At 38.6% G+C, this 25,843-nt stretch overlaps 1 protein-coding gene across 5 annotated transcripts in view; it reads right to left on the reverse strand.

Annotated features, from left to right (window-relative positions):
• The window catches only part of PEX5L (peroxisomal biogenesis factor 5 like), a 231,435-nt gene extending 205,898 nt beyond the window's left edge, over nt 1–25,537 (reverse strand). For 3 of the 5 annotated variants that reach the window (XM_039478912.2, XM_074404586.1, XM_039478910.2), the window contains exon 1: nt 25,160–25,515. In XM_039478912.2, the coding sequence (XP_039334846.1) occupies nt 25,160–25,180 (21 nt within the window). In that variant the 5' untranslated portion in view covers nt 25,181–25,515. Of the gene's footprint in view, nt 1–25,159 lie in introns of all 5 variants that reach the window. The other 2 variants (XM_039478913.2, XM_074404587.1) reach the window with 1 other exon arrangement.
• Between the last annotated feature and the right edge of the window lie 306 nt (nt 25,538–25,843).

Genomic DNA, 25,843 nt, shown 5'->3' on the forward strand with positions numbered 1-25,843 from the left:
TATAAAAGAGAATTGGCAAGAAGTGGAAGGTGTGCTGGTCTGTTGAAGACCTGTGTTCAAATACAAGGTCCTCCACTCATTAGCTGGTTAAATGAGACATAAGTACGAGAGTACCTCACACAAGGCCCAGATAGTGAAAGACTGCAACCATCCATACCACCTTCCCTTCCTTTCTATCAAAACTCTATGAATTACATGAAACTAAACACAACTTGAAAAACATCCTTAGTGATCTTCGCCTAAAAGCAAGGTTAGTTCTCAAGTACAGTGTATTACTGAAATCCAAATCATAATGAGTCTAACAATTTTCTGGGAAATGAAACTTCAGAAGCAAAGTTGGATTAGAAGTTTCTTCGTATCTTTTTGTTGCTAAGAGAAAAGCTTCTAGGCATTAACGATGATTTAGCTATTCAGAGCAAGTGGCTTCATTATCTTAAAATGCGTAAAATTACACTAATTACCAAAAAGGGCAGTGCAAGCTACTGTACGTTGTAAGAAAACTGTGGCATACTCCCTGGAAAAGAGACTGAGGAAATGCATATGACTGACGGTTGCTAAGATACTTGATCATTTAGAAGTTGCCAAGCATTTTGCTAATGTAACCTTACCCTTCTTCTCCATCTTTTACCATTATAGAAAAAAAATTAGAAATATGGAAAAAGGAGCATTTTTAGTAGGTCTTTGTGATAATTTGCTTAAGTAATTGTAAATAAAACAGAATCTTTAATTTTGAATAGAAATGTGATACAGTTTGCGAATGCAGTCTTCTACCCCCATAACTGAACTGTGTGGTTCAATTAGACAGTGAGCTATCTCTCATTCCTCCTTCTATCCCTTCCTCCTGCTCCCTTCCCTTTATATCCATTTCAAAGAAATGACAACAGACCACATTTAAAGGGCTATTTTTTTAAACTCAAAAAGACTGAAAAGAGCAAGAGCTTTTCAAAGGCAGAACGCCACCAGGCACTGAACTTTGGAAGGCAAGAACAACCATGAACACAGCTTCTTAGCACTGGCCATCTGAGATGAAGCCATAAAATTCAGTACCCAACTTGGCAGCTAGTATTCTTATAGAAAGAAAACAATCTTGCCCCTTAATTTGATTTTTTCCTCTTATCATCTCATGGCAATTTGTCTAGTAGAAGGGAAATGTGTGGCCTAAAATAACTTAATCCTTAAATGGATTTATATTATCGTAATCCCATCTGCCCAGGTTTGGTAAATAACCCATCACACAGTAGTGATACAATCTCTAATTAGGCTTTTAGAAAATACTCTGAGATGAACAGGAAAAAAAAAAGGGGTCCTAATTTAATTTATTTGTAAACCTTATGATATGATAATAGGCAGATATTTTGCCTTATCTATATGTTAATGCTAGCATCTGTCAACCATGATCTATTGAGGGTTATTTGAACACTACTATAAAACAATACTGATTTAAGCAGAGTATTTTTGTATTCTTTCTTTTTATGGGAATGAGGAAAATAGCCCTCCCTCCTCCCATCACAGTAAAATAATAACAGATAAAAATTTTATTTTTTAAAAAAGGAAAGAAACAAATGGGTAGGTTTTGTTTTGGAGTTGGTGCAATTTAAACCCAATGTCTTCTTTAGAGGAATTATATGATCACAGCACTCAGCAAGAAAAAATGATGCACAAAATGCTGACCCTGGTCTAAGGTTTAAACTTAATAAGACAAGTACATAGCGTAAAAAGGATCTCAATAACAACGAGGAAATATAAAGGTGAATGACACTTATTTTACAGTATACTATATGAGAGAATAATAAATTCCAATATATAAAATATATAGCATATATTTGAAGAACAAATTAAATTACCTATGATAATCCATTTTTAATACCTATATCTCATTAGGTTGTAAACCTAATAGTAAATGTTTTCTAACTTTATATAATCAAACTATTCTTTGGGATGCAGAGTTAATTTTTAAAAAACATCTCTGAATCACACTGAAAAAATCAAGTATTCATAATATGAAGCTAAAAAGAATAAAATTCTATTCACAATTATGTTACAAAGGTATTTTTTAAAATTATTAAGCAATCTTCAATAAGAAACTGCAGTGGTCCTCAACTGAGTTTTCTCTAGCTTTCATAGTAGTATTTCTTTCTGAATTGAATTCATTTTAGAAAAAATGATCAGTTTTGTTCTCTTGAGTAAATTAGCATTTACATTTATAAAATTAAACATGCATGAATTATTTTATACAAGCACAAAACTATAATTAGTTCTTAACAATACGCTACAGCAACGTATTATCCATTTAGCAATGTTAAATACATTTAGTAATGTTAAAGCATTAAATGCAACACATATAAGTCTTTATGTGTGTGCATACAACTGTGTGTTTAAAATTAACAATACCTTATCTTCTCATACCCACATTAGGTCTCAGTAAATCAAAATGATGGAAAAGAATATATGGGCAACAACAATATATAAGTTTACCATGCTTAAAATTCTTTTTCTTACAAAACAAAACCAATTCCTTAAACCAGTGTCTTAATCTTTAATTCCTCATTTGAATACTTATTTTCCATAATATTTGGATCACTTGTGACTAAGGGCTCCATAGTCACAAGCGATCCCAAGTAGTTGTGACTCTACCTGGTGTCTTCAACTATGGTTTGGAACTACAAAACGTTTCTTTAGAAGTGGTGGCATTGCCAGATTGAAGTTTGTATGTGATATGCTCAGTAGACTGCCTGGTATATGGCAAGCATTCGAGACAATTTAGCTATTGTAATTATTCTTCAAACAATCGGGATAAAATGTAATTTGTATTTCATGGTTCCCTTAGGGTATTCACCTCCACTTGTAGAAAGAATATAGGAAAAACAATTAGAAGAAAATATTAATAATGATTGCATTATGAATGATTTTTAACTTTTTTCTTTTTGTCCAAATGTTCTATAAAGAATGTGTGTGACTTTTATAATAAAAGCCAAATTTTAATTTTGTAATTGCTTTTTACATTTTGTTGAACCTCTTTAGCAGCTCTGTTTGTCATATTCTGTGGCAAGAATTACAAGTATGAACTGAAGGCATTTAGAAATCTTGGCACCATTGGATGGGAAATGGAATAATGCACCCGTGCTCATGCCCTTGAGGAGTCTGAAAGCAGAATGAAAATTAATGAAACACGTTCTATGTTTTCTGTGTCATGTCACTAGTTTCTCTTCGAAAACAATTAGCTGAGGAATGAACCACCCTTCGGAATTCTGTGTTTGAATTAAGGGACAGTGTCCAGTGCACATGACCTTAATGCCAAAAAGAGATTAAAGAATGCAGACACAACACTCCCAGATTACAGGAAAGTAGAGTTACCACTTTCATTAAAACTTTAAAGATAAGCTTAGAGTTATAGTCTCTATAAAGCATGTGTAAAGTTTAAATCTGGAAAGTTGCTTGGAAAAACAAAATAAACCACAGAAAGTAGTCTAGCTTAAAAGCAGCTAAACTTTCAAGTCATATAAAAATAGTTTTAAAATGCATTATAAAAAGTATGTGTTCTATTTTATTTTTTTTAATTATACTTTAAGTTCTAGGGTACATGTGCAGACTGTGCAGGTTTGTTACATAGGCATACACATGCCATGCATGAAAAAAAAAATAAGGCAATCTCTTTCCATTAAATTCTTTTTTTCTAGTAGAGGAAAAAGAAAAACCACAAACAAACTATGAAATCTGAATTGAGATTATTACAGTGATTTTGATCTTGCAATTGCAGCTATTTTACCGAAGGTTTTTATTTCATCCTTGCACTGTACTTACCATAAGATGCTTGCTACATGTGAACATCAGTACCTATTTCCATTGCTGTAGAAGCATTTTATTCAGCATTGACGTAAAGTGTAAGTACGAATAAGGTATATTCTTTTTAAGCAAGAAATGTGAGGGGTAAACACAAACAGCAATAACATACTTGTAACAGTGCTGTGAGAAAGATGAAGTGCTGTGGGGATTACGGGCAGAAAGGGCTCTGTCTCATTCCTCAGCAGAGCCTTAGAGAAATGTTTTGCTGAAAGATGAGTTGGCTCTGTAAACCCCTTGAGGACAGGGACCATACCGCATTCATCTTTGTATCCCTTCCTGCTAACATTTGATGAATGCTTAAAACACGTTTGTTTAATAATATTGTATACAAGGGAGTTGACTCTGGAGCCGAATTTTCTGGTTCAAATCCCACCTCTTCCAAGTTACAGAATGAGCTACAGGATTTTAATTGTATTTTATAGAAAACTTGTTTTCTCCAAAACAAGGTGTGTGTGTATGTTTTAATTCTAATGTCATACTCTTAGTATAACAGAAGAAAAACATTCCCTATTGAGGACTCCATTCATGGCAGAAGTATCCATAATTGTCTATGTGGTGAGATAGTCTTTAAAATTATCATCTTTGTGTATTATTAAAAACTAAAACAAAGCAGTATCCCTGATGCCTAATTATAGTGAATTGTTCCTTAGTGTTCTCTTGGACTTCTGGGCATTCACAAAATAAACAAACTGAGAGGCTGGCCCTGGTTATTCATGAACTAGAATCTCAGAGCTGGAGGGGGCCTCAGACCATTCTATATATTAATCTCCTCACTATTGGTGAGGAAGCCAAGCTAGAGAGAAGACTCAAGTCAGAAGAATGAAGGGCAATGATAGAAGAGATTTGAAACTAATTTTCTTGACTTTTGTCTTGATACATAGGAGGTATTTCATATAATAATATATAATATGTAATATTACATAACACACATATAATGTTATATAATAAACAAAAGTGTAAAAGTAGAAAAATAATCAATGTGAAATTATGGAAATATTGGGATATTTGGGTTTAAACTATAGAGACAGAGAAATAATGGCTTATAGTGATTTAGGTCACAACAAGTGAGCATGACTAATTTGGGGGAAAAATACATTCTTTTCCACAAAGAGAATTAAGTGCTGTAATACCACCATCACCACCACCACCAATACTGAATATCCTATCTTTTTGTTCTTCATTCTATTCTTAAATTTATTCTAGTGTGTTAATATTATCTCCAGAAAAATGCGGCTAGGTCATACCGTGGTGAAGAATGGCTTTGATTAATGGTTAGATCATAGCACTTAAAATTTTATTAAATCCTTGCTGCTACCGCTAATGTTTAAGTTAGCCTCCTCTTAATTAGATATCAGCTCAGTGCTATGAAATGTTTTTATATATCCATCTCTCTATATATGTGAATGTTTAAGATCATGCTCCTGTCTTTAAGAAACGTCTAATTTAAAATAGATGAGATTCATAAAGTACTAATACAGTTCGCCTATCTGCAACTGACCTTTAATTTGTTGTTTAATTTGTCCTTGAATATACCTGGTTCAGTATTATGCAGGAATGAGCAATACAGAAAAATTCCTGCTGGTTTCTATCGCAAAAGAAGTGGTCACATACCACCAGTGCAGCTGGAGACAGAGGTGACCTGCTCTCAATAAATGCCTGACCTTGACCTTCACCCAGGAAGTGAATGGTGCTGAACTTCCAAGGACTCAGACAGGATTGCTGATGGATTTATCACCTTTCTGATGTAAATGCGATACTTAGTTGTAAAGTGTTATTCTGAAATGTTCCTGCTTATTAATTTAGCTGATTTATTTGCATTTACATTTGAATATTTCTTACAAATGTAAACAGTTTTCTATTTATGGCTTTCGTCATTCGCTTTCTTAACAAAAATGCTTAATTCCAAAGGAATCCTAAAGAACAGAGCATTATAGATTCATAAATCCAAATATTTAACTTAATATTTTATTGCTAACTTTTTATGCAGAAAGAGTAATGTTCATTAACATATCATATTTGTACATGAAGGTATACTTTCATGATGAAATTTTATACTAGATTAACATCTATACAAGATTTTCTCTAGTGGGTAAACTGCTGTGTCATGATAAAATAAAAAAAGATTTGTTTACAGATTTGTGTCTAAATTTTGGTCTAAAGGAAATCGGGAGAACCACTCTGCCGCTATATTTTTGACTTATGAATAGCTTGAAATGGCTGTTTACCAAACTCAAATGTTTATGCATCCCCAGACGGAAATATCTTTTATGATTTTCTTTCTGCTGTTTGAGGAAAGGGACATTTTCCTCACATAACATCTAGGTTTTGAAATAACACTGGAAAAAAGAATATATGGATTACTGATTCAAGCCCCAGGATGCCTTTGCAAGTTTCTCTCTTTATACATTCCTAAAATGTATTTTAAAGCTGTTATCAATGTGAACTATGTGAAAAGTTGCCATTTTTAATAGAGTTTTTTTTTTTTCCCCATTCTAGTTGGGGACTATCTATCTCTCAATATTTAATTCAAAACACTATATATGACCCATTAATTTACTCTCAAACTGAGTGTGTAACTACTGTCACTCGTGCAACTGAGCCACATTTAAAAATTCTAATTTTCCATGAACTTAACATTTAATTATAGTTCCATATAAAAGTTAATTATTTCTTTATTTAAATCTGATCTTTCTACATAAGTTTGATTGTGTCTTTTCAGCTAAATATTAAGTTCCCAAATGAGAGGGATTATCATAAAGCTATGCTCTGTAAGAGGATAAGGTGCTCAAAAATATTTAATAATGAATGAATATGTATTTACCTCTATAAACATGACTTTGATAAGCACTTCTGAGAAAAGGTGGAGGTTCAGAGAAAGGGATCAAGATTCAAAATAAAGAAAACTTAAGATGAAGAATGAGGCCTCAGGGTGGGTGGATATCAGATATGCTGAAGAGATCCATTTCTTATTCTGCTCTGTTTCTCAGATTTTATTTTAGCACCCACAGTTTGGAAATCAGATAAGCTTTTCTGGGAGTGTAGCCAAAAAATAAAGTAGATTTCAGCGATTTCTATTTATTATGGTTGTACAGTGTGTCAGGAACTGTATGGAACACATACATTATATTAGAATGTCCTTTCTCTCCAAAGGCAGTGTTCTGATTCCGCATCTATTATATACCACATACTTCATACAAGCAAAAGTAAAACATATGTTGTTTCATATCATATTTTTATACATGTGTGTTATGTCATAATCAGTTTTATACTTGTAACGTTCTCATCATTTGGTAGGTCTGTGTTAACCTTTCTATTGAATGGGCTGGAACCATTTTTGCAGTGAATATCTCATGTAAGAATATTCTAAAAGAAATAACACGGAATGTAACATAGTCCTGCTCTACCACTATCCAGTTAATGACAAGTAACTAACAACCTGTGCCTTAGTTAGTGATATGACCAGTCCTCCTGACTTGACAGTGTTATGAATATAACCTAGGATATAAATGAAAGCATTTTTTTTTTGAAGTGAAATCAGGTTAAAGATAGTGCCAATATTTATGGCTGTGTAAGATATTTCCAAACCCGCCTTTCATTTTGTTTTTAGAAAGGAGAAGAGCTTCTGTTGGCCTGGGAACCTTGTTCATTCTAATAGGAGAGTAACTGCTGCTCTAGAATGAAAAATGAAACAAATTTTCAGAAAGCTTGAACTAAGCATTTAGATGGCTCACATGAAGCCTGTCACCCAGGCCTGCCTGTCTCACAGGGCGACATCCAGCTGCTCTGCTTCTCAAAGGGCTCCCCCTGCCTCTTATACGGCTCTCTAAGGTTGTTGCAGATTCAATTTGTTCAAGTTGTCTCTTTTTTTCTTGTTGTTTGTTTGTTTGTTTTTTAAAATCCAGAACAGCAAGGCTAGAGTTTTTGGGCCACTCTATTAAAGGGATCATGGAGGCACAGAAATTAATACAATCAACTTAATTTCATAATCAGGTGTGAATGGCCAATATGCAGAAAGTCGTTTCTTCTGCTCTGTGTATTGTTGTGTATTTCAATTGTGTGCATAAAGGAGTGAAGAGTGAGAAAGAGGAGTGCCAAACACTCTTTTCCATTGCTCATTGGGGTAACATCTTACAGGCTGTGTTTAGGGCCATGGGATGGGACATAAGGGTTATTTTAACGTCATATAGGGTCATAGTTGGAAATAAAGTCAATAATTTGAAGTCTATGTCTCTGGAATTTTAGGTTTCTGTGTAGACTGTAATTCACTTACAGAATCATGCTTACTTAAAGATTGCATATATAAATGCATAAATATTCCTCCCAGTCAACCAACATTTTCTGATCTCCAGTAAATCAATGTTTGCCAAGAACTTTCACTGCCCCAAGATATTAAATTTGCTAACATTCTATAAAAGGTGTGCTCCTGGCTCTGGCTGGAGTTTTAGCCTCTGGTTTCTACTTCTGACTTATGAGAATACCTCATTTTAAATGTGCAAACAGGCAATTTCAGTGATTTAAGGTAGAAGCATAACTTAGGGTTCTAGTTTCCCATTTTTATTTATCATTATATTTCCTCCTTCAATTCTCTCCAAATGGGTTACCAAAGGTGATTCACAAAGGGTCTGCATCTGATACAACTGTCAGTGAAAATATTTATATTTCCTTGAGAGTGAAGAAATCAGAGGGATGAAAGAAAAAGGTATTTCTTATCGCAACTAACTTATTCCATTAATGAATTTGAGGGTATAATTTCCATATGATCATCTTTTTGTAGAATTTTAAATGATGGGAAGTAGTGGTCTCTGTTTTAATGAGATAATATTTATTAACTGGATAATGTCCACCCTTAATACTATAAAGACATTTCTAAAGCAGAGAATCCAGTATTAAAATTTGGCAACAAATCTGTGTGTGTTCTTATTGACAAGAGTCAGAAATCAAACAATTAGACTTCTGAGTGAAGTAATGCACATTTCAATTTTCTAATTTAAGATGTTCAGAGAGATTAAGAAACTCATCCAAGGTCACAGGGGTAGGAAGTGTTACAACTCAGATTAATACCTTACCAAAAATTTCCCCCATGTCTTAAAAACCAGAAGAAAAATATGAAAATAATCTTCTCAGTCAAACAATGCCATGATATTCATTTCACTTACACTAATCCATGCAAATAAATAACAGATTATCATTTTACATAATGAGCAAATCATGCAATTAATTGGTAAAATAAAAATTCAAACCCACACAACAAAGTATTACAAGTAGAAAAAGTAGAATAAATATAATATTGGTCTAATTTTATGGTAAAGTTAAATCAACAGCTTCTCCCCCAATAAAATCTAATTTTATAACATTTATATGCATGATAAACTCTAGATACTATTTAAATTGCTTTTTTATTACATTAAGTACTATCTCAAAATCTTAATTTATTAAATTTTAGTTTAGGATAAAATTATTGTACTGGTAAAAGACTAAGATCCTACCTGGTCATTTTGTGATGAGAATGAGAAAGTCATGTACTAGTTAGGGTAGAAACAGGCCTGGGATGCAAGTGTTCTGCCCATTGGCTTCTATTCTTTCTTTGGTTCTTCATACTTGCCACCAAAAAAATCAGACAGGAATCTGAATGCATTACTCAAGAAGAATTGATTTTTAAAGGGAGTAGTTCATTTTTATAATAATTTAATTTCATCTTCAAAGATGCCACATAAAATGCTTAATCTATACTAGTCCACAGGAATCTTCAGAAGTTTAAATCAAACCAAGCAGACTAATTAAGGCTAATTAAAAGATGAATTCGTTCAACTATCCATTATTTAATCCAACATGTATTGCTCACCCACCATGAGCAGGCTCTGTGCTAGGCACCAGGGTTAACAAGATGAACAAGATATAGCCGAGAGAACCACCCAACCAGGGAGCAGAGTAAAGGGAGCTGAGACAGAGTTCTGCACAGGCTCAGGTGCTGCGAGAACATAAGGAAGGCATCTAACCCAGCCCTGGAGGTTTTCGAAAGACTCTTTGTAGGAAACGATACGGTCAACTGGATTTTGAAGGATAAGCAAGGATCAGTCAAGTAGGTGAGAAGGGAGGTGTCCCGGTCAGAGAGAACATCATTAGAGAAGGCCAGAGGCATGGAGGTACAGGTCCAATTGGAGGACGTATCCAAAATCTAGTAAGGTTCGAGTTGGGAGTAGTTATGGGGATATTGTGGATGAGAAAACAGAAAAGTCGGCCTTGTAAGTCATATCTTATTGTGGATGCCAGTGTTTTTTGCACTTCAGTGTGCATTGAGTTCAACTGTGGGATGTTTGTTAAAGGGCATATTCCCAGGCCTCATTCTCAGGGAGCCTTATTCAACAGGGCTGCAGTGGGGTCCAGGAATCTACATTGTTAATAAGTATTCTAGACAACAATTCTAAAGATGGACTTGGAAACACTGCTATAGAGGATGGTTAACATGAAAGGACTTCAAATAAAAGGGTGATATGGGAGAGGAGAGGATGACTCCTAGGTTTCTGACTTAGGTAACTGAGTGGATGGTGGTACGATTAGACAATCCAGAAAAACAGGGGAAGAGGCAGGCTTTACAGAAGTTGGTGGTGGGGACAGTGAGTCCATATTTGAACATACCGACTTTGAGTTGGAACAGGCAGAGGTAGTCAGTTAGTGAGACTGGTGTTAAGCTGGGGAGATATAACTGGTTTGTAAACAAATAGGGAGGCTGAGCATAGATTCCAGTTTAATTATGCTTTTGGCTTACTTTAAGATTTCTTTATCTGCAAACAGGCTATTTATTTAAGCATTTATTAAAACACCAGAATTACGTGCAGTACAAGCCACAGGTAAAATAATAATTTTGGACAAATGAGGCACAAAATTCATGTACTTTAGCTCTTAAAATAGAAGCTGAGTGTAATGGTTCCTTGCTATAACACAGAATATTTAATTTCTTTTATTTATTGATTCTGAAACCTGAATATAATTACAAGAATTGCTAGAAGTTGATTTCTAAAATATTAATTTTAACAAAATCAGCTGTGAAATAAAACATGACTTTTTATTTGGGTATTTTAAATTTTACATTGAATAATTTGATTAGTGCTAGTGCTATCACATCCTGATTTTTGTAATGTTACTTCTTAGTCCTTCCACACTCTTAAATTAACTGAGAGTTCAAAATTAATTTTAAGACATTAGGGAGCAAATGTTCCATTTAAAATAGGTATTTCAATACGAATTAAGATTAGTAAAATAAGATCTGTGCATATTTCCCCCACAATAATTTTGGTCCTGCCATTTAGAAGTAGTTTCCTTTCAGCAAAGCTGGTATTTTCTCTCCCTGCAAAAATGGATGTCTAAGATCACAAGAAATTAAGAGAACTCGCTCAAAGAAGCAGCAACTAATTTTTCACTAGTAAAGTCTTGTATTTAAAAGAGGGGTTAATCTAAAGGAGGTTAAAACATTAAAGTGACACATGAAACATTTGGTGAACTACCTTATGAATGCTGAATATTTTACAATAGCAAAGTAAAAAGTAAAACATAAAAACATTTAGTTAAGTAATAGAATTCTGAGCAGGGATATTTCAGCTTGGCTTATACATACGATCAAGATAATACTGAGGTTCTTGCAAACTGTCTCCACAGTGGGCTTCTGAGCTCTGGTTAATCCCATAGCCTCAATATGATTTTGGCCTCCTGGGCATTTCTGATTCTAGAGAGGATTTCTGCATAAAAGATGGGTGTTTCGCGGATGTTCTGTACTTCCAGTAAGCAAGAGCACCTATCCTACACAAAGGTGCTCTCAGAGCATTAAATGTGTAAATGTTACAGGTGTTGAGTGCCGAGTACTGGTAAAGCTACGTGGATTTGACATCTGTGTTGAGTAAGTGGTAGAAAGAATGCATCACTGGTTTGTCCTCTCCAAGGCCAATGTTCCAGAAAACTTGCAAAACCCTTTCATCCCCTGTTAGTTGAGTCATTTTGCCGTGGCTGAGGTACTGACATGGAGATGTGGCCTGAATTCGCTATGCGGGTACAAGCAATACAGTAAAAAACAGAAGATGCAGATTCTATCCTCAGTCCCCAGCTGATTTGACAAGGAAGTTTGGGAGAGGCAGCTGATCCTGTGTGCTGCATTCTCTTTATCAATGTGACAGAGATAAAATATCTCTTTTGCCAACCTCTCTCAAGCATTCTAAAGATTAACTTTTGTGAACCTCTCACTCACAAAAAGTGACTATAGTAGCAGAGGCATCAGTATTATATCACAAATAAGAATCTAGTATATCAGGGACAGCTTTACAGGAAAATTTCTTATTTGCAGAACGAGAAGACAGACGACAGCACGCTTCCAAAGAGCACGTCCTTTGAAGAATTACGAGAGGTTGATTTTTGGCTTTGTAAGAAATATTGAGCATCTTGCTATTAGCAAAATTTTAAAATGTATTTTCCATTATATGGTTAGTAGTAACCTGGAAGAATCGGCCCTGACCAAGCACTGACAGATGTATTTTATCACTAATTACAGGCCTGATAATAATAGAATCCTAGAGCTGGAAGGAAAGCCAGTAATCCTTTAAAGAGACCAGTTTCTATGAAAGCCTTAGCAAACACATCCAATCTGTGTGTGAATATATTTGGTAAAATAAAGCTAATTTATTCACCTTTCCCCCCTCATCAACACACACACACACACACACACACACACACACACACACACACACACACACACCAGCTCCTTCATAGAGGTGGCCCCCTTCAAAGTCATGCCCATGGTTGTGCAGATTGGCTGCTCAAGGATGTCTGGATGAGGGGCACTGGTCAGGTCTGAAATCCAACCCTCTATCTCACATACCAAGTGTGTGCCTGGGTGTGGGATTGTGTCCTCCAGGAAAAAGCATAATCTTTGTATATTTGATTCACCCAGAAAAGGCACATTCTTATTGTTTGCCCAGAGGTAGTACATGTCACTAGCATTGGTATTTCTTTCTCCTTTTAGAAACACCACACCTGTAATCCCAGCACTTTGGGAGGCCAAGGCAGGTGCATCACCTGCGGTTGGGAGTTCGAAACCAGCCTGATCAACATGGAGAAACCCCATATCTACTAAGGATACAAAATTAGCCAGGCATGGTGGTGCATGTCTGTAATCCCAGCTGCTCGGGAGACTAAGGTAGGAGAATTGCTTGAACCTGGGAGGCGGAGGCTGTGGTGAGACGAGATCGTACCACTGCACTCCAGCCTGGGCAACAAGAGCAACAGTCTGTCTCAAAAACAACAACAACAGCAGCAACAAAAAACACAACAGAAAGACCTCTGTGTTGACATGTGATTTTTGGATCTTCTAACCTGTAACTGAATGGGAAGAATCACTCCTCCATATTTTGGGCCCACTTATCAGAGTAACTGTGGGAGATACAATAAGATCCTGCAGTTCAGGTAGGTGCAAAAAATAGACCAGCCCACCGGATGACTACTGTATGACCATTGTGAGTACAGCTCCTTCCCTGGATCTGTGAAAAGGTGTGTGTGTGTGTGTGTGTGTGAGAGAGAGAGAGAAAGAGAGAGCGCGCATGAGAGAGAGCACGCACATGTGCCTGCATGTGCCTGCATATGTAACTGGGGAGGTCAAGGCTGGCAGTGTGAGCAATCCTTACAACAGGGTGTAAGCAAATGACAGCTTTCTGCAGCAGTTCCAACATCGCAACATTCTGTCATGGTCTCAGTTGTCTCAGGGGTGTGTGTGTTAGCATTATTATCAAAATTGCTGTTGACAACCAGCTGAAATGGTCAGGAGGTGTCTAGAACTTTAGAGGGGTGGCTTCCAACTCCACATGACTTTGTCAGGTTAGAGATATAGTTAGAAACCATCAGAAGAATCTATTATATTTCTAAATCTGCAGCCCAGATTGTCCGCCAGCTTTAAAGAGGTTGAACCCATTAAACTGTGTAGACTGCTTTGACAGTAGAGTGTCAGTTAATTACAGCGGCAATCTAATTATAAGGTTTATAAGGTTTCCCTGTAATTGATTCCATTTCAAGTCTGTAGAAACTTCACTTGACATGCATTTGCTTCCACAGCTCATGGGAATAGACTAGATCCTGGGGCTGTGTGTATCTTACCTTCAGGGAGACCATCACAACTGCACTTCAGAGTCCTTACATGGGACAGTAAAGACTCTTCCAAGTAGTTCATGCATTCATTCACTGTTTCATTCATTTAATCGTCAAGTCATCTATTCGTTCAATAAGTGCTACATGAAGAACATATACTTTGCACTATTAGTCTCCAGGAATATAAAGATGTATTGGATATAGTCACTGCCACAGATGGGCTTACAAGAAGTTGGGGAGACTGACAAAAATAAATAATTAAAACTATACATTAATGATGGTATTGTCAATGCAGAGAAAGTGCTAAGGAAGCGGTCCTGCATTGCTGGGAGCAGCGGTGGTGCAGAGCAGCGCACGCTGAGGAGGGAACGTCTGGAGGGAACAGTGGGGGATGAGCAAACATTCAGACTGGATGTAAGACAAGGAACTGAGGATGAAGACATTTAAAAAAAATCTAGAACTGTGAGAAAACAAGAAAAGAAAGCGTCTGCCACCATTGTGAACAACAGGTATCACAGGCATGCTGTGGCTAGACTCTTTATTCCACAGAAGATATGTAAGAAACACTTTGGTAGCTCTATAAAAACATAAGAGCTAGCATAATTGAGCAATTATTATATGCTAAGACCCTTACACCTTTGTTATCCCATCTAATCTTTACTAAGTCATCACAAAGTGTGGGCATTTTTCTTATCTCCCTGTCACAGGTGAGGAGTGCGGGAGTTAGGGAGGGTAAGTTTGAGCAAAACCACAGACACGGTGTGGGGAAGCCATGATTTGAACTTGGGGCCATTACGCTGGAGCAGAAGCTCTTATGTTTTGTTCCCTCTTCAGATGTGAGGAATTATTCAGTGATGTATGATGAATGGCATCAAAAGCATTTCAGCATTCTTTTTTTTTTTTCACTTTGGGAATAGGCAATCAATTGAAGAAGTCGAAACCGTCAGGACCCGGCCCTTAGCTTCCGCACACGTGGAGTGACCATGTTGTGCTATGTGAACTCTAATGACCTTTATACCTCCAAGATTCCATTTTAATTTAATCTTCCCCCAAGCTTAAGAACACTTTCTTTCTTGTCTTACATAAATCTTCCTAAAGGGTTATATAAGACACTGCATATCAGTATTAATGACTCCAATGCAGAGGGCATCCTGATTATCATCATCCTTTGGATGAATATGAAACATGAATGTTCCCAATGTTTTACATTAACTCCCTGGAGATGGAGGAAAAAGATGTTCTTATCACTAAGGTACATGATACATATTTTAATTCCCTGATTAATTACTGAATTCTTCATATGGCTCCTTCTAATATCTCAGAAAGAAGAGTGAGTAGTGGATGGGCACTGATGAATGACAGAGGACTCATTCCGCTCCTCTCTGCTATGTGATTTAATCAGCCAGTGTAAGCTAGCTCTACCATATTCTCTTAGAGTCCTGTCTCTAACGACAAGTAGTACTGAATAAACACAGGCTTAAAGAGAATTATTTCCTTTTAACTCTTATCTCTCAAGCCAGACCAGACCCTAGTCAATTCAAGATAGAGACCTAGGCGTCTATTTTACATTCAAGCAACATCTAAACATGTTGCAGTGGACATTCACTTTAGAACACTTCCCCAAATCTAAAGTCTCTGCATTTGGGAAACTGCCACACTCTCAGTCTTAGTGAGAAGCCAATAAGCACTTTTACAGACTATCCTGGAGCCCGAGGATGCATGTGCAGCTTAGCTCCACCAATCAGCCATATATGCCCTCCATTTTGAAACAGGATTTTGGACACAGACACACAGCATGGTGGAGAGTCCATTCTGACAGTAAAGGCAGCCACAGAAGCTCTATCATGGGGCTTCCGCGCGCAGCAGGAGCAGCATCAGTGGAGTAGTGGCAGAATCAGCACCCCAAGTCTGCTGAGGCAGGGTGCAAGCTCTGCGGCTCTTTGTACCGTGAAGGCAGCAGTGGGATCCACCCTGACCTGTTCAGACTTGGGTTCAGAACCTGAGCACACCTGGGCTCTGCCCGCCTGCTGCCTGCACCCTCACCCCTAGCCTTGATCTAAAAGTCTGCAAGTGCCCCAATGTACTTTTTTCCAACACATTATTTATTTTGAAATAGTCTCTCAAGCTCACAGAAAAATTACAAAGAACAGTCCAATGGACTCTCACATACCCTTTCCCCAGAAGTAGCAATTTTAATACTTTGCTGTACTGCTTTATTCTCTTTCATTACCCCTCCCTCCGTCTCTGTATACACACACATACACACAAGATTTATAACGTATACACCATGCTCTTTACCACTTCATCCAGCAAGTGTGTGCCCTATGAACAAGGAGCTTTTTTTTTTTTTTTTTTTTTTTTTTTTTTTTTTTTTTAACATAGCCACAGTACAGTCATCCGATTCAAAGATGTAAAGACAAACATGACACTAACCTGATTGAAAGTCCATATTTGAGTTTTGGTCAAGAGTTTTTGCCAAGGGTATCCTTATAGCAATTTCTTTCCCCCTGCCCAAGGTCCAGTCTAGGATTGTATTTAGCTGTCATGTCTCTTTGGTCTCTTTTTCATTTGTAACAGCTTCTCAGTTTTTTCTTGCTTTCCATGACACTGATATTTTGGAAAAACACAATCTGTTCATTTTTTAGAATATCCTCTATTTCGGGTTTGTCTGTTTTCTCATAATTAGACTCAGGTTGTACAATTTTGGCACAATTATTACCTGAATGATGCTGTCTCTTTTTTAGAGCATCAGATTTAGAGGCGCATGCCCCACCTGTCCATTATTGGTGATGCTGATTTTGATTGTTTAGTTAAGATGCTGTCCAATTTAACCATTGAAAATTCTCTTTTTTCTTTGGAATGCATGGATGACATTTTGGTGCTATGTAACTATCTCGCTCCCAATCAAACTGCCTTTCTCCTCAGATTTAATATCCATCTCTCATTATTATTTGAGTCAATTTTACTATAGTGATTGCAAACAGTAATTTTTAAATCTGATCATTCTTTCTATGCTTATTCAAATGGCCAGTCTAATCATTCCAAGAAGAAACAGTGGTGAACACCGTTAGAACAAGAAAGGGTCTACGTTTCCAATACGATTTTTCAGGGCCCTTTATGTTACGTGTGGAACATGCTTATGGGCCAGATTTTCTTCCACTGTTAGCCAAATGACGGCTAAAGCAACATACAAAATGTCAAATACTTATACTACGACTGACAAGCAGAAAAACATCACTTTCAATGACTGAATGCCAAACATCCAGATATTTGAAAATTGTCAGTGGTTTATTCTAATATTTACTTTTCACGTTGATTTTTTTTTAATGTAACGAGCCTTAAAATAGAGAATAATGGTGTCGTGAAAATGATATACCAGGGCAAAGCAGATTTCACGTCAGCACGAGCTCTGCTAAGTACTTTCTGAGCAAATCTTTTAACTTTTCTGGACCTCAGTTTCTCCATCTGTGAGATGAGATGGTTGAAGAAAATTTTTTCAGAGGTTCTTCAACAAAGAATTGTATGACCTCAAAACTGAACATAAGCACAACTGTTGGAGACATAATGAACTGTTAATCTAGAATATTTTAATCAGCACGTTTAGATTTAAGATTATTTTGGTATAAAGACCAAATACCTGTGAAATAACTCTCAAGTGATTTAGAGAAGAGAAACATCAGAACGATTTATAGAACAATTTAATATAAAGAAGCTAATGCAGTTTTAGGCTGTCTGAATAGGTATCTTTCCCAAGAGATAAATAATCTCACAGTGCTTGGGATTCTCCTGATCACGTCTCTAGCAATGTGTCTTGTTTGGCTTATTTTCATGGAGCCATTAAAACATCAGAAACGTCACTATGAGAAATGATTGAATGCACTGTTTATCTTGGAGGATATAAGATTTAAGGGAATGGGGACAAAATCATTTCTCTAAACACATAGTTTATTTAAGGGAATGTTCCCATTCCCTTAAAATAAATTACATATAAATAAAACTATTGATTGATTGATTATAAATAAAACAAATAAATGTGTTAAGTGAAGCATTATAGGTTTGTTATGCATTTTTCCAGAAGGAAAAAACTACAACAAATTGCCTGGTCATTATGGAGACATTTTTATTCAAGTATAGTTGTGATAGCTGCTCTTTCCAGCTCCTCTTTCAGGAACTTCATCATGCCTCTGTGAAGTCAGAAAGCTACCTATGAATTAAGCTTTCTGCTGGGATCTCAGCTCAATAGATCACACACTGGTTTTTACCTATGGTTTTTCTCAGACCAGTGCTTCTTAAATGTTAATGTACATATAAATCACCGGGTTTCTTGAAAAAATCAGTTCCTGATTCGGAAGGTCTGGAGTTACACCTGAGACTGCATTTCCAATAAGTTCCCACGTATCTCACGTGTACATAATCCCCTGCCAAGTCGAATGTTCTGTCCCCACAGGAGCAGCAGACCACTGAGGATGGGGGTGCACGCTGCAGTTGACACCATGTGAAAGCAGGTGAAGGGATGCTTTGCACTTCTACAACTTCATGTGCTCATGGGGTTTTAATTTTTCTTTTCTTTCTCAAGGAGGCTGCATATGTTTTACTGTTTCTGACTGCTTTTCATGAGAGTAGTCAGAATGCCCACCCAAATACTGACAAACAGGGAATATTTCCCCAGGAAAGGTTGGATTTTGCTGGTCATTACTTGATTCAACTACCACCATTTTGATAGGGACACAAACTCACAGATACCAAGTGTTTGGGTGCTTCTCACTGGGTTTCTCCACAAGGCATAATGTCTTGGAATAGGAGCCTGTGTGTGCACAGTGTCACTGTGATCTACTCACCCATGTCTCTCCCTTCACCCTGGGCCTCTTCCATCCCCAGGAGGCCATCTTGCCAAACTGGGTGCCATCTGTGGTACGCTCTTACTGTCTCCATCTTGAGGAAACTTTTTATCTTACCCTGATTTAACACCAGTGTTAACCCTTAAGGCTGTACAGAACAATTTTATCCCTTTCCTGAGTAACAGCCCTTCAAATACTGAGTCATCACAGTCTCCTTGAGTCTTTATTTTCCCAGCCAATTTCCAGTTCTTTCAATCATTACTCATACGACATGGTCATGAATTCCTCTGCCACACCAGTTGCTTTAAGAACGACATGATTTTTAAGAGGATGTGTGGGAGTGGGAATTTTGTGACTCCCTAGGTAGATTTCTGGCATCACAATAACACCATTCTTCTCCTGGAATTTCATGAATCATAGATCACCATATGGCAGTCTGTTTGGGGAGAATACTTTGCTCCATCAAGTCTCACTTGCAGGGTTTATCTGGTTTTCCAGAGGTGTATGCACGTAAGCAGAAACTTCAGGGAGCTGTGCATGCACCTGAAATTCAAACTATTTCACTTGGGACAGGGTTACCTCATTTTGGAGCTGCTGGCAGGGATTTTTGTCTTTTTTTTTCCAATTAAAAATATGAAGAGGCTGTGCCATATGTGGTACGTTCTTATTGCCTCCATCTTGAGGAAACTTTTTATCATGCCCTGATTTAACACCAGTCTTAAACCTTAAGGCTGTATAGAACAATTTTATCCCTTTCCTGAATAACAGCCCTTCAAAGACTTATACAGAGTCTCTTCTTATCTAAATGAGCTCATTATTTTTCATCTGTGCTATTTCTAACAGTGGTCTCTAAAAAATAATTCAAAAGTTTGACCCATTTAGTGAAATAAAACATAGAGTATGATATTGGACATTTATCTAATGGTATTTTAATAAAAGAAATAGTGTATTGGTTACTACCTAGAAGAATTAGTCATCCTGACATTATAACATTGGCAGTGTGTCATATTATTATACCGTGAGCTTTGAACAATCTGCAATTGTCTTGATATTTAATGACTAGAGCATTAACTGCCTTCCTGCTTATACTCTCCAATATGGTAATATATAAGCTATAAGGATTTTTCTTAGCAGACTGGGAAAGAAAGTCTCTCATTTTGTATCCCTACTAAAGCGGACGGTATAGGTGAGGTGAGGTAGAAGGGGATGAGGTGGGGGTTAAGAGAGAGATCACTGAAAGAAACATAACCCCCAGTTCACAGCACTCTGGTCTCGGATCCATGAGTTACATGCTATAATAGCTCAAGATGATTCTGTGTTTCCTAAGCTCTGAACTATAAAAAGGTGAAAAATGTTTCAGGAACTTGGTAACTAGTTTTCTCTATCAGCATGTTTGAAGTTATACTTTTAGATGCCCCAAACATTCAGACTGGACTTAGATCTCTTAATAAGGACATACTAGGCCAGGTGTGGTGGCTCAAGCCTGTAGTGCCAGCACTTTGGGAGGCCAAGGTGGGTGGATGACCTGAGGGCAGGAGTTTGAGATCAGGCTGGCTAACATAATGAAACGCAGTCTCTACTAAAAATACAAAAAATTAGCTAGGCTTGGTGGCAGGTGCCTGTAATCCTAGCTACTAGGGAGGCTGAGGCAGGAGAATCGCTTGAACCTGGGAGGCAGAGGTTGTGGTGAGCCAAGATTGTGCCACTGCACTCCAGCCTGGGTGACAAGAGGGAGACTCTGTCTCAAAAAACAAACAAACAAACAAATGAAACTAAAAATAAGGACACACTAGGCTGGGGTTCACCTTTACATTTAGTGTAAGAATTGCATACTGGGTATCCTACAAATGAATCAAGAAGGTAGTTTTTATATATAAAACCTTTTAACAGTTTTCGCTTATGTTGGAAACATATGATCTCAATGAAAAGTGTAAAAAAGTCGCCTGCCAGATGTTTTGACTACCTGGTGTATCACATCTTAATGCTTCCAGCGTTGGCAGTGGTCATACTAGAGATTCAAAATTGTAGAATTAACAAGTTGTGTTTTAACCTTTTCTTTTTCTTTACTTTAAAAAATGTTTTATAATAAAATCATTCATTGGCTGAAATCTTTACTTTCAAACACACATTTTTAGGAGGAATATTTATAAACTGTAGATAAAATTTATAAAGACTGTATTGTGTTTCTTACAGTAAGTATATAAACTGTTAGCCAGTATGGCTGGGGAATGATATTTTCAAGTTAATCAAGTATTCTTCTAATTCATACCATAATTATTATAACTTTCACATGTTAAAAGCTCAACCCTACTCCCATACCATGTAGGATTTGCATGTGCATATACACGAAGACACTTCAGAATCTTGCTGAAGATTGTGTCATAATTTTGAGCAACAGCTTAAATGTATATGAATTTGCTTCAATAGAGTTCTGGTTAATATTTTATTATACTCATGCTCACCGTTACTTATAAGATGACTTTTGAGGAAGACCAGTTGCCACTTGAATGGAGGTAAAAGAGGGGGAGAAGAAGGTGACCCAAAACAACACAAGCCCCAGCTTTGCTCATTCTGAAAATGTCACCCTCGCTCCTACTCCAAACTCAACTCAAAGATTCACCTCTGAAAATGTGTGTGTGCTGTATTGTCATTAGTTATATCTTTGCTAGCAGCTAATGCCTTAGCAAAGGGTTAATAAAGAAGTAACACAGGTTAGGAAAGGGTGGGCCCGGTGCTGTGGTACATGCCTGTAATCCTGGCGCTGTGAGAGGCCAAGCTGTGTGGATCGCTTCAGCTCAGGAGTTTGAGATCAGCCTGGGCAACACGGCGACAACCCGTCTCTACACAAAATACAAAGATTAGCTGGGCATGGTGGCATGCACCTGTAGTTCCAGCTCCTCAGGAGCCTGAGGTGAGAGAATTGCTTGAACCAGGGAGGCAGAGAAAGCAGTGAGCCGAGATCGGGCCACTCCACTCCAGCCTGGGCGACAGAACAAGACCTCGTCTCAAGAAAAAAAAAGGTGGCATCAGGAGGGGAAAATGTGGATCTGTTAGAGAGGTAGAAGTACCCATGATAAGTATCATCTGCCTTACAGTTTTGCTGAGGGCCTCACTTATGATAACCTACTGCTTATGGTACTGAAAACAACATTCTACAGTCTTACCTTCGCTTGGTTTCTCATGCATGTTGTTTCTAGTGAGCCTAAATAAATCCCCAGGGGCGAGATCTAATGTGCTAACATCACTTATATTACCTAAGCTATTCACCTTTGTAAAGATTTTATGAAAAATCTTAAGTAAAGTCATATGTAAAAACAAATGCAAAACTCCCTTGGGGGCGGTGGGAAATGGCTACTTTTCAAGCTGTTAATAATCTTATAATTTTTGTTATTTAAATTTTCTTTAGTTTATGTCTTGTGAAGCTAGAGGGTGTGCAAGGATTCCCCAGACAGCTTGAATAAGTCAAAAAGTCTGCCTTGAATGCCTATAATAAAGACTGGTTACAATTACAAAGAAATTTTTTGTCTGATTGCCTTCTGAAATAACTTTCTTTTTTAAGAATAAAACCAATTACTCTGGATTCTTCAATAACAATTCAAAAAATTTTAGTAGAAAATTGAAATTATATTTCTATTTATACCACCCCAGAAAAAAACAGCTTGGTTAAGAAAATATTCAGAGACATATAATAATTTGCTCTAACTGGAAATGTTAACTCATATGCACATATGAAAATAATCACCTCAGCCCTGAACATACAGAGGTACTGGTGGAATTAAGACCACAGGCCATCTATGATCAATAGAGAGTCTTGTCAGAACCGATGCTAAAATATATTGAATCATCATCAGTATCCTTGGTCAAAAAAAAAAACAAACCTAAAACAGTCACTACAAAAGCAATCTTTGCTTCAGTTACTGCGGTGACTAATTCCCACTGGAAATAATTGGTAAGGCAACTGGAAAAAAAATACAGCTCCAGGACCCTGCTCATAAGAATATACCTGTGGCTTTTAGTATGAAACCAAGAAATATCTGTTACTCTATGCTCTATCTGTAACAGATGCCAAATTTTATCTTCTAATGAGTTAGCAGAACAAACCAAATGTGTGTTTTTAAAAGTTTGTGGTTTCTAAAATGAATTCAAATTCTACCATAAGCAGATGAATTAGCCATATGTATGAGAATTAATAGACTTTATTTGCAAATTCATTAAGTTGCAGAAACAAAGGCACCACAGGAGTTTTAAATTAGACTATTTTTAAGTCTTCCTGAGAACACCTGCCCCTACTTCAAACTGCTAATTTACAAAGCACTTTATTTTAAAATCGCTTGGATACAGAAACCAATTAGAATGCAAATATTTCTGTTCTCACTCTTGCTTTAAGATATCAGTGAAGTAACATTAAGTTTCAAATAAACTCTAAAGCTGGCAGAAATGTTAGTATGCCTGCTTATTCCTGGTCCACTTTACCAAATATAGATTCAGATTTTAATTATAAATGTTTTGGAGTGTTGGGAATATGTTTCTTCTTATCTGTGATAGAGTCAGGTACATACAGGAAGATGATCCTATCTCTGATAAAGGAAACGTTCTTTAAGTATACCAACACAATAGAAATTTTGCCTATAGGCTAAATAGTATTCTTTGGGGAAGAGATTTGAGAAATGTAAGCCAACAAGTACATTATAAATCAATCTGTAATAGGCATTTTTTGTCGTTGCTGGGGGGAGCAGATGCCCATTCAGATAATCATGCTATTGAATTAACTACTAAGGCCTCAGAAGTTTTATGTTTAACATAAATGGTTAATAGTAAGTAGGAAAAAAGTATTATGCTCTGACATTTTGGCGGACACATTGATTACAATCTTTATTTAGTAATGTTTTAAGTTAAGCTTGGCAGCAAAGATCTGTGAGTTTTACTGCAAGTCATCGTATTTAATGTTGCAGCAGTGCACAAGCAAAAGACATTAAGTCGGGAGAATATGCAAAGACTTGTATTTTGTCTATTCATTCTAAGTGAAATGAAACCCTCAGACATTGTTCTAGGCAACTCAAGTTTCAATAACATTCTCCTTTGAAATATTGAGAAAACTGAGCTAAAATTGTTTCTGAGTGCATGAATTTACCATATTGTTGCTTTGATTCTTCATTCACAGTAACATATTTTTTAAACAACAAAACAATACCATGCAAAGTTTTTGTAAATTTCCCCTTAGTGGTCAATTGCCAATTTTGTGTAAATAAACAGTTTTTTAACGGTTGACTCTATTAAAATCTTCCTGTTTTACCCTTGTGAAGAAACTGTTTAAAAAACAGATAACATATAAAATTTAAATTATCATTCTTGGGTGAAGATGAAGAATAAAAGTATAGTAATAATTCTTTGTTGATTTTTTTCAGCAGTCATTATTTGAATTTTTTGTTACTAAACTTTTCCATTGGTGTAGCTTTTACAAGAAACACGCAGATCACATTGATTCTACATAATGTTGAAAAATATACTTTGTTCAGTAATTTTTGTCTATCAAAATGTGATATAATTACATTAATAAGTTTCAAAGCAGGATGATGTTAGTAATATGGGAAATCTTTTGGAACACTGGTACTGCGTATTGAGAATTCTCATAAAATCTGAGACGATGATAAAATAGTTTTTATATAAAAATGAAGTCCAAAAGAATTTCCCTAAAGTACGGAGATTAAATACTGGCTAGTACTAACTTATAAATGTACAGCAAATTTACCTATTTCCAATGGCTCTAAAAGACACAGAAAATCCTCAGTATTCACAAATGTTGCACAGCAGGGTCCCGGCATCGCACATCAGGACTGCGTGCGACCGCCTTCGGAGGGAGGGGAAGCCCGGACACCGATCCCGACCCTGCACAGCTCCGGGGCCGCGGGCTCCGCTCACGCCGGAGGAAGCCGAGCGAGCGTTTCATTTTTCCCCCAGAGCATCTCCCTGCTTTTTCGAGAGCCGGGGTCGAGGCTGGGGTAGCGGTCTGCGGGGACCGGGGACAGCCACGCCGGAGCTTCGGACGTGTCCGACGCGCGTCCTCCAGGCCGTCCCGCGACCGGCGGGCAGAGGTCCGCGTCCCGCCACTTGCGGCGGGCGCACCGCGCAAAACGGTCTCTGACTCTAAAACACGAAATGCCGCCGCCGCCGCTCGCCCTTCAGCGTCCCGGGGTCACCCTGGGGTCTCCCCTCGCGCGGGTCCCGGGTCCCGTTTCAGGAAACGGTCTCGGGAACGCACAGAAAACAAACTTGGCGGCGGCGGCCCCGGGTCCCCCCGACCCTCCCGCCGGGACCCCGCGGGCGCCCCACTTGTTGAGCCGCGCGGAGGGTCTCACCTGCATGTGTCCCTGGTACATGCTGCTCGGGGGCCGCAGGCTCCGGAGGCCGCCGGACGCTCCCGCGCGGACCCGCCCGCCACAGCCGCGGGGAAGGCGCGCTCGGCGGGGGTCTCGCGTGCTCCCGGCCCGCGAGCGCGAGTTCCCGGCGGCCCCTGGCGGCGCGGCGGCGCGGGGAGCTGTCCTCGGCGCGCGGTGCTGAAGCTGGACGCGGGGGCGCGGGGGTCGCGGGGGATGCGGGGGGCGCGGGGCCGGAGCCGGGTGGGCCGCGCCCTCCTGCCGGCGCGGGTCCTGCCGCCGGGCGCCTCCGGAGCTCACCGGGTCCCCGCGGAACGCGCCCTCGCCGCCCGCCCGGCCGCCTGGCACTCGCTCCCTCCGCGGCGCTCCCTCCGCCCAGCCTGACGTGGGCGCCGCCGCCGCCGCCGAGGCCGAGGGCCGGGCACGCGCGCGCGTTCCCCGAGGGCGGCCCGGGCGGCGCGCGCTCCCCACGCGCGTGCTCGGTGCTCGGGTGCGCGCGCACGCCGGGCGCGGGGCCGGCGGGCGGGGGTCGCGCGGGCGGGAAACGCCTGCGGCGCGGCGTGGGTCCAGGTGCGGCGCGGCCGGTCCCCGCGGAGGAAGGGCGCGCGCTCCCCGGGAAGCGCCGGCGCGGGCCCGGCGTGCTGCGGGCTGAGGCCGGGCGCGGGG

The sequence above is a fragment of the Saimiri boliviensis genome, chromosome 8, assembly GCF_048565385.1.
Source record: "Saimiri boliviensis isolate mSaiBol1 chromosome 8, mSaiBol1.pri, whole genome shotgun sequence".
In the NCBI taxonomy this organism is placed as follows: Eukaryota; Metazoa; Chordata; class Mammalia; order Primates; family Cebidae; genus Saimiri; species Saimiri boliviensis.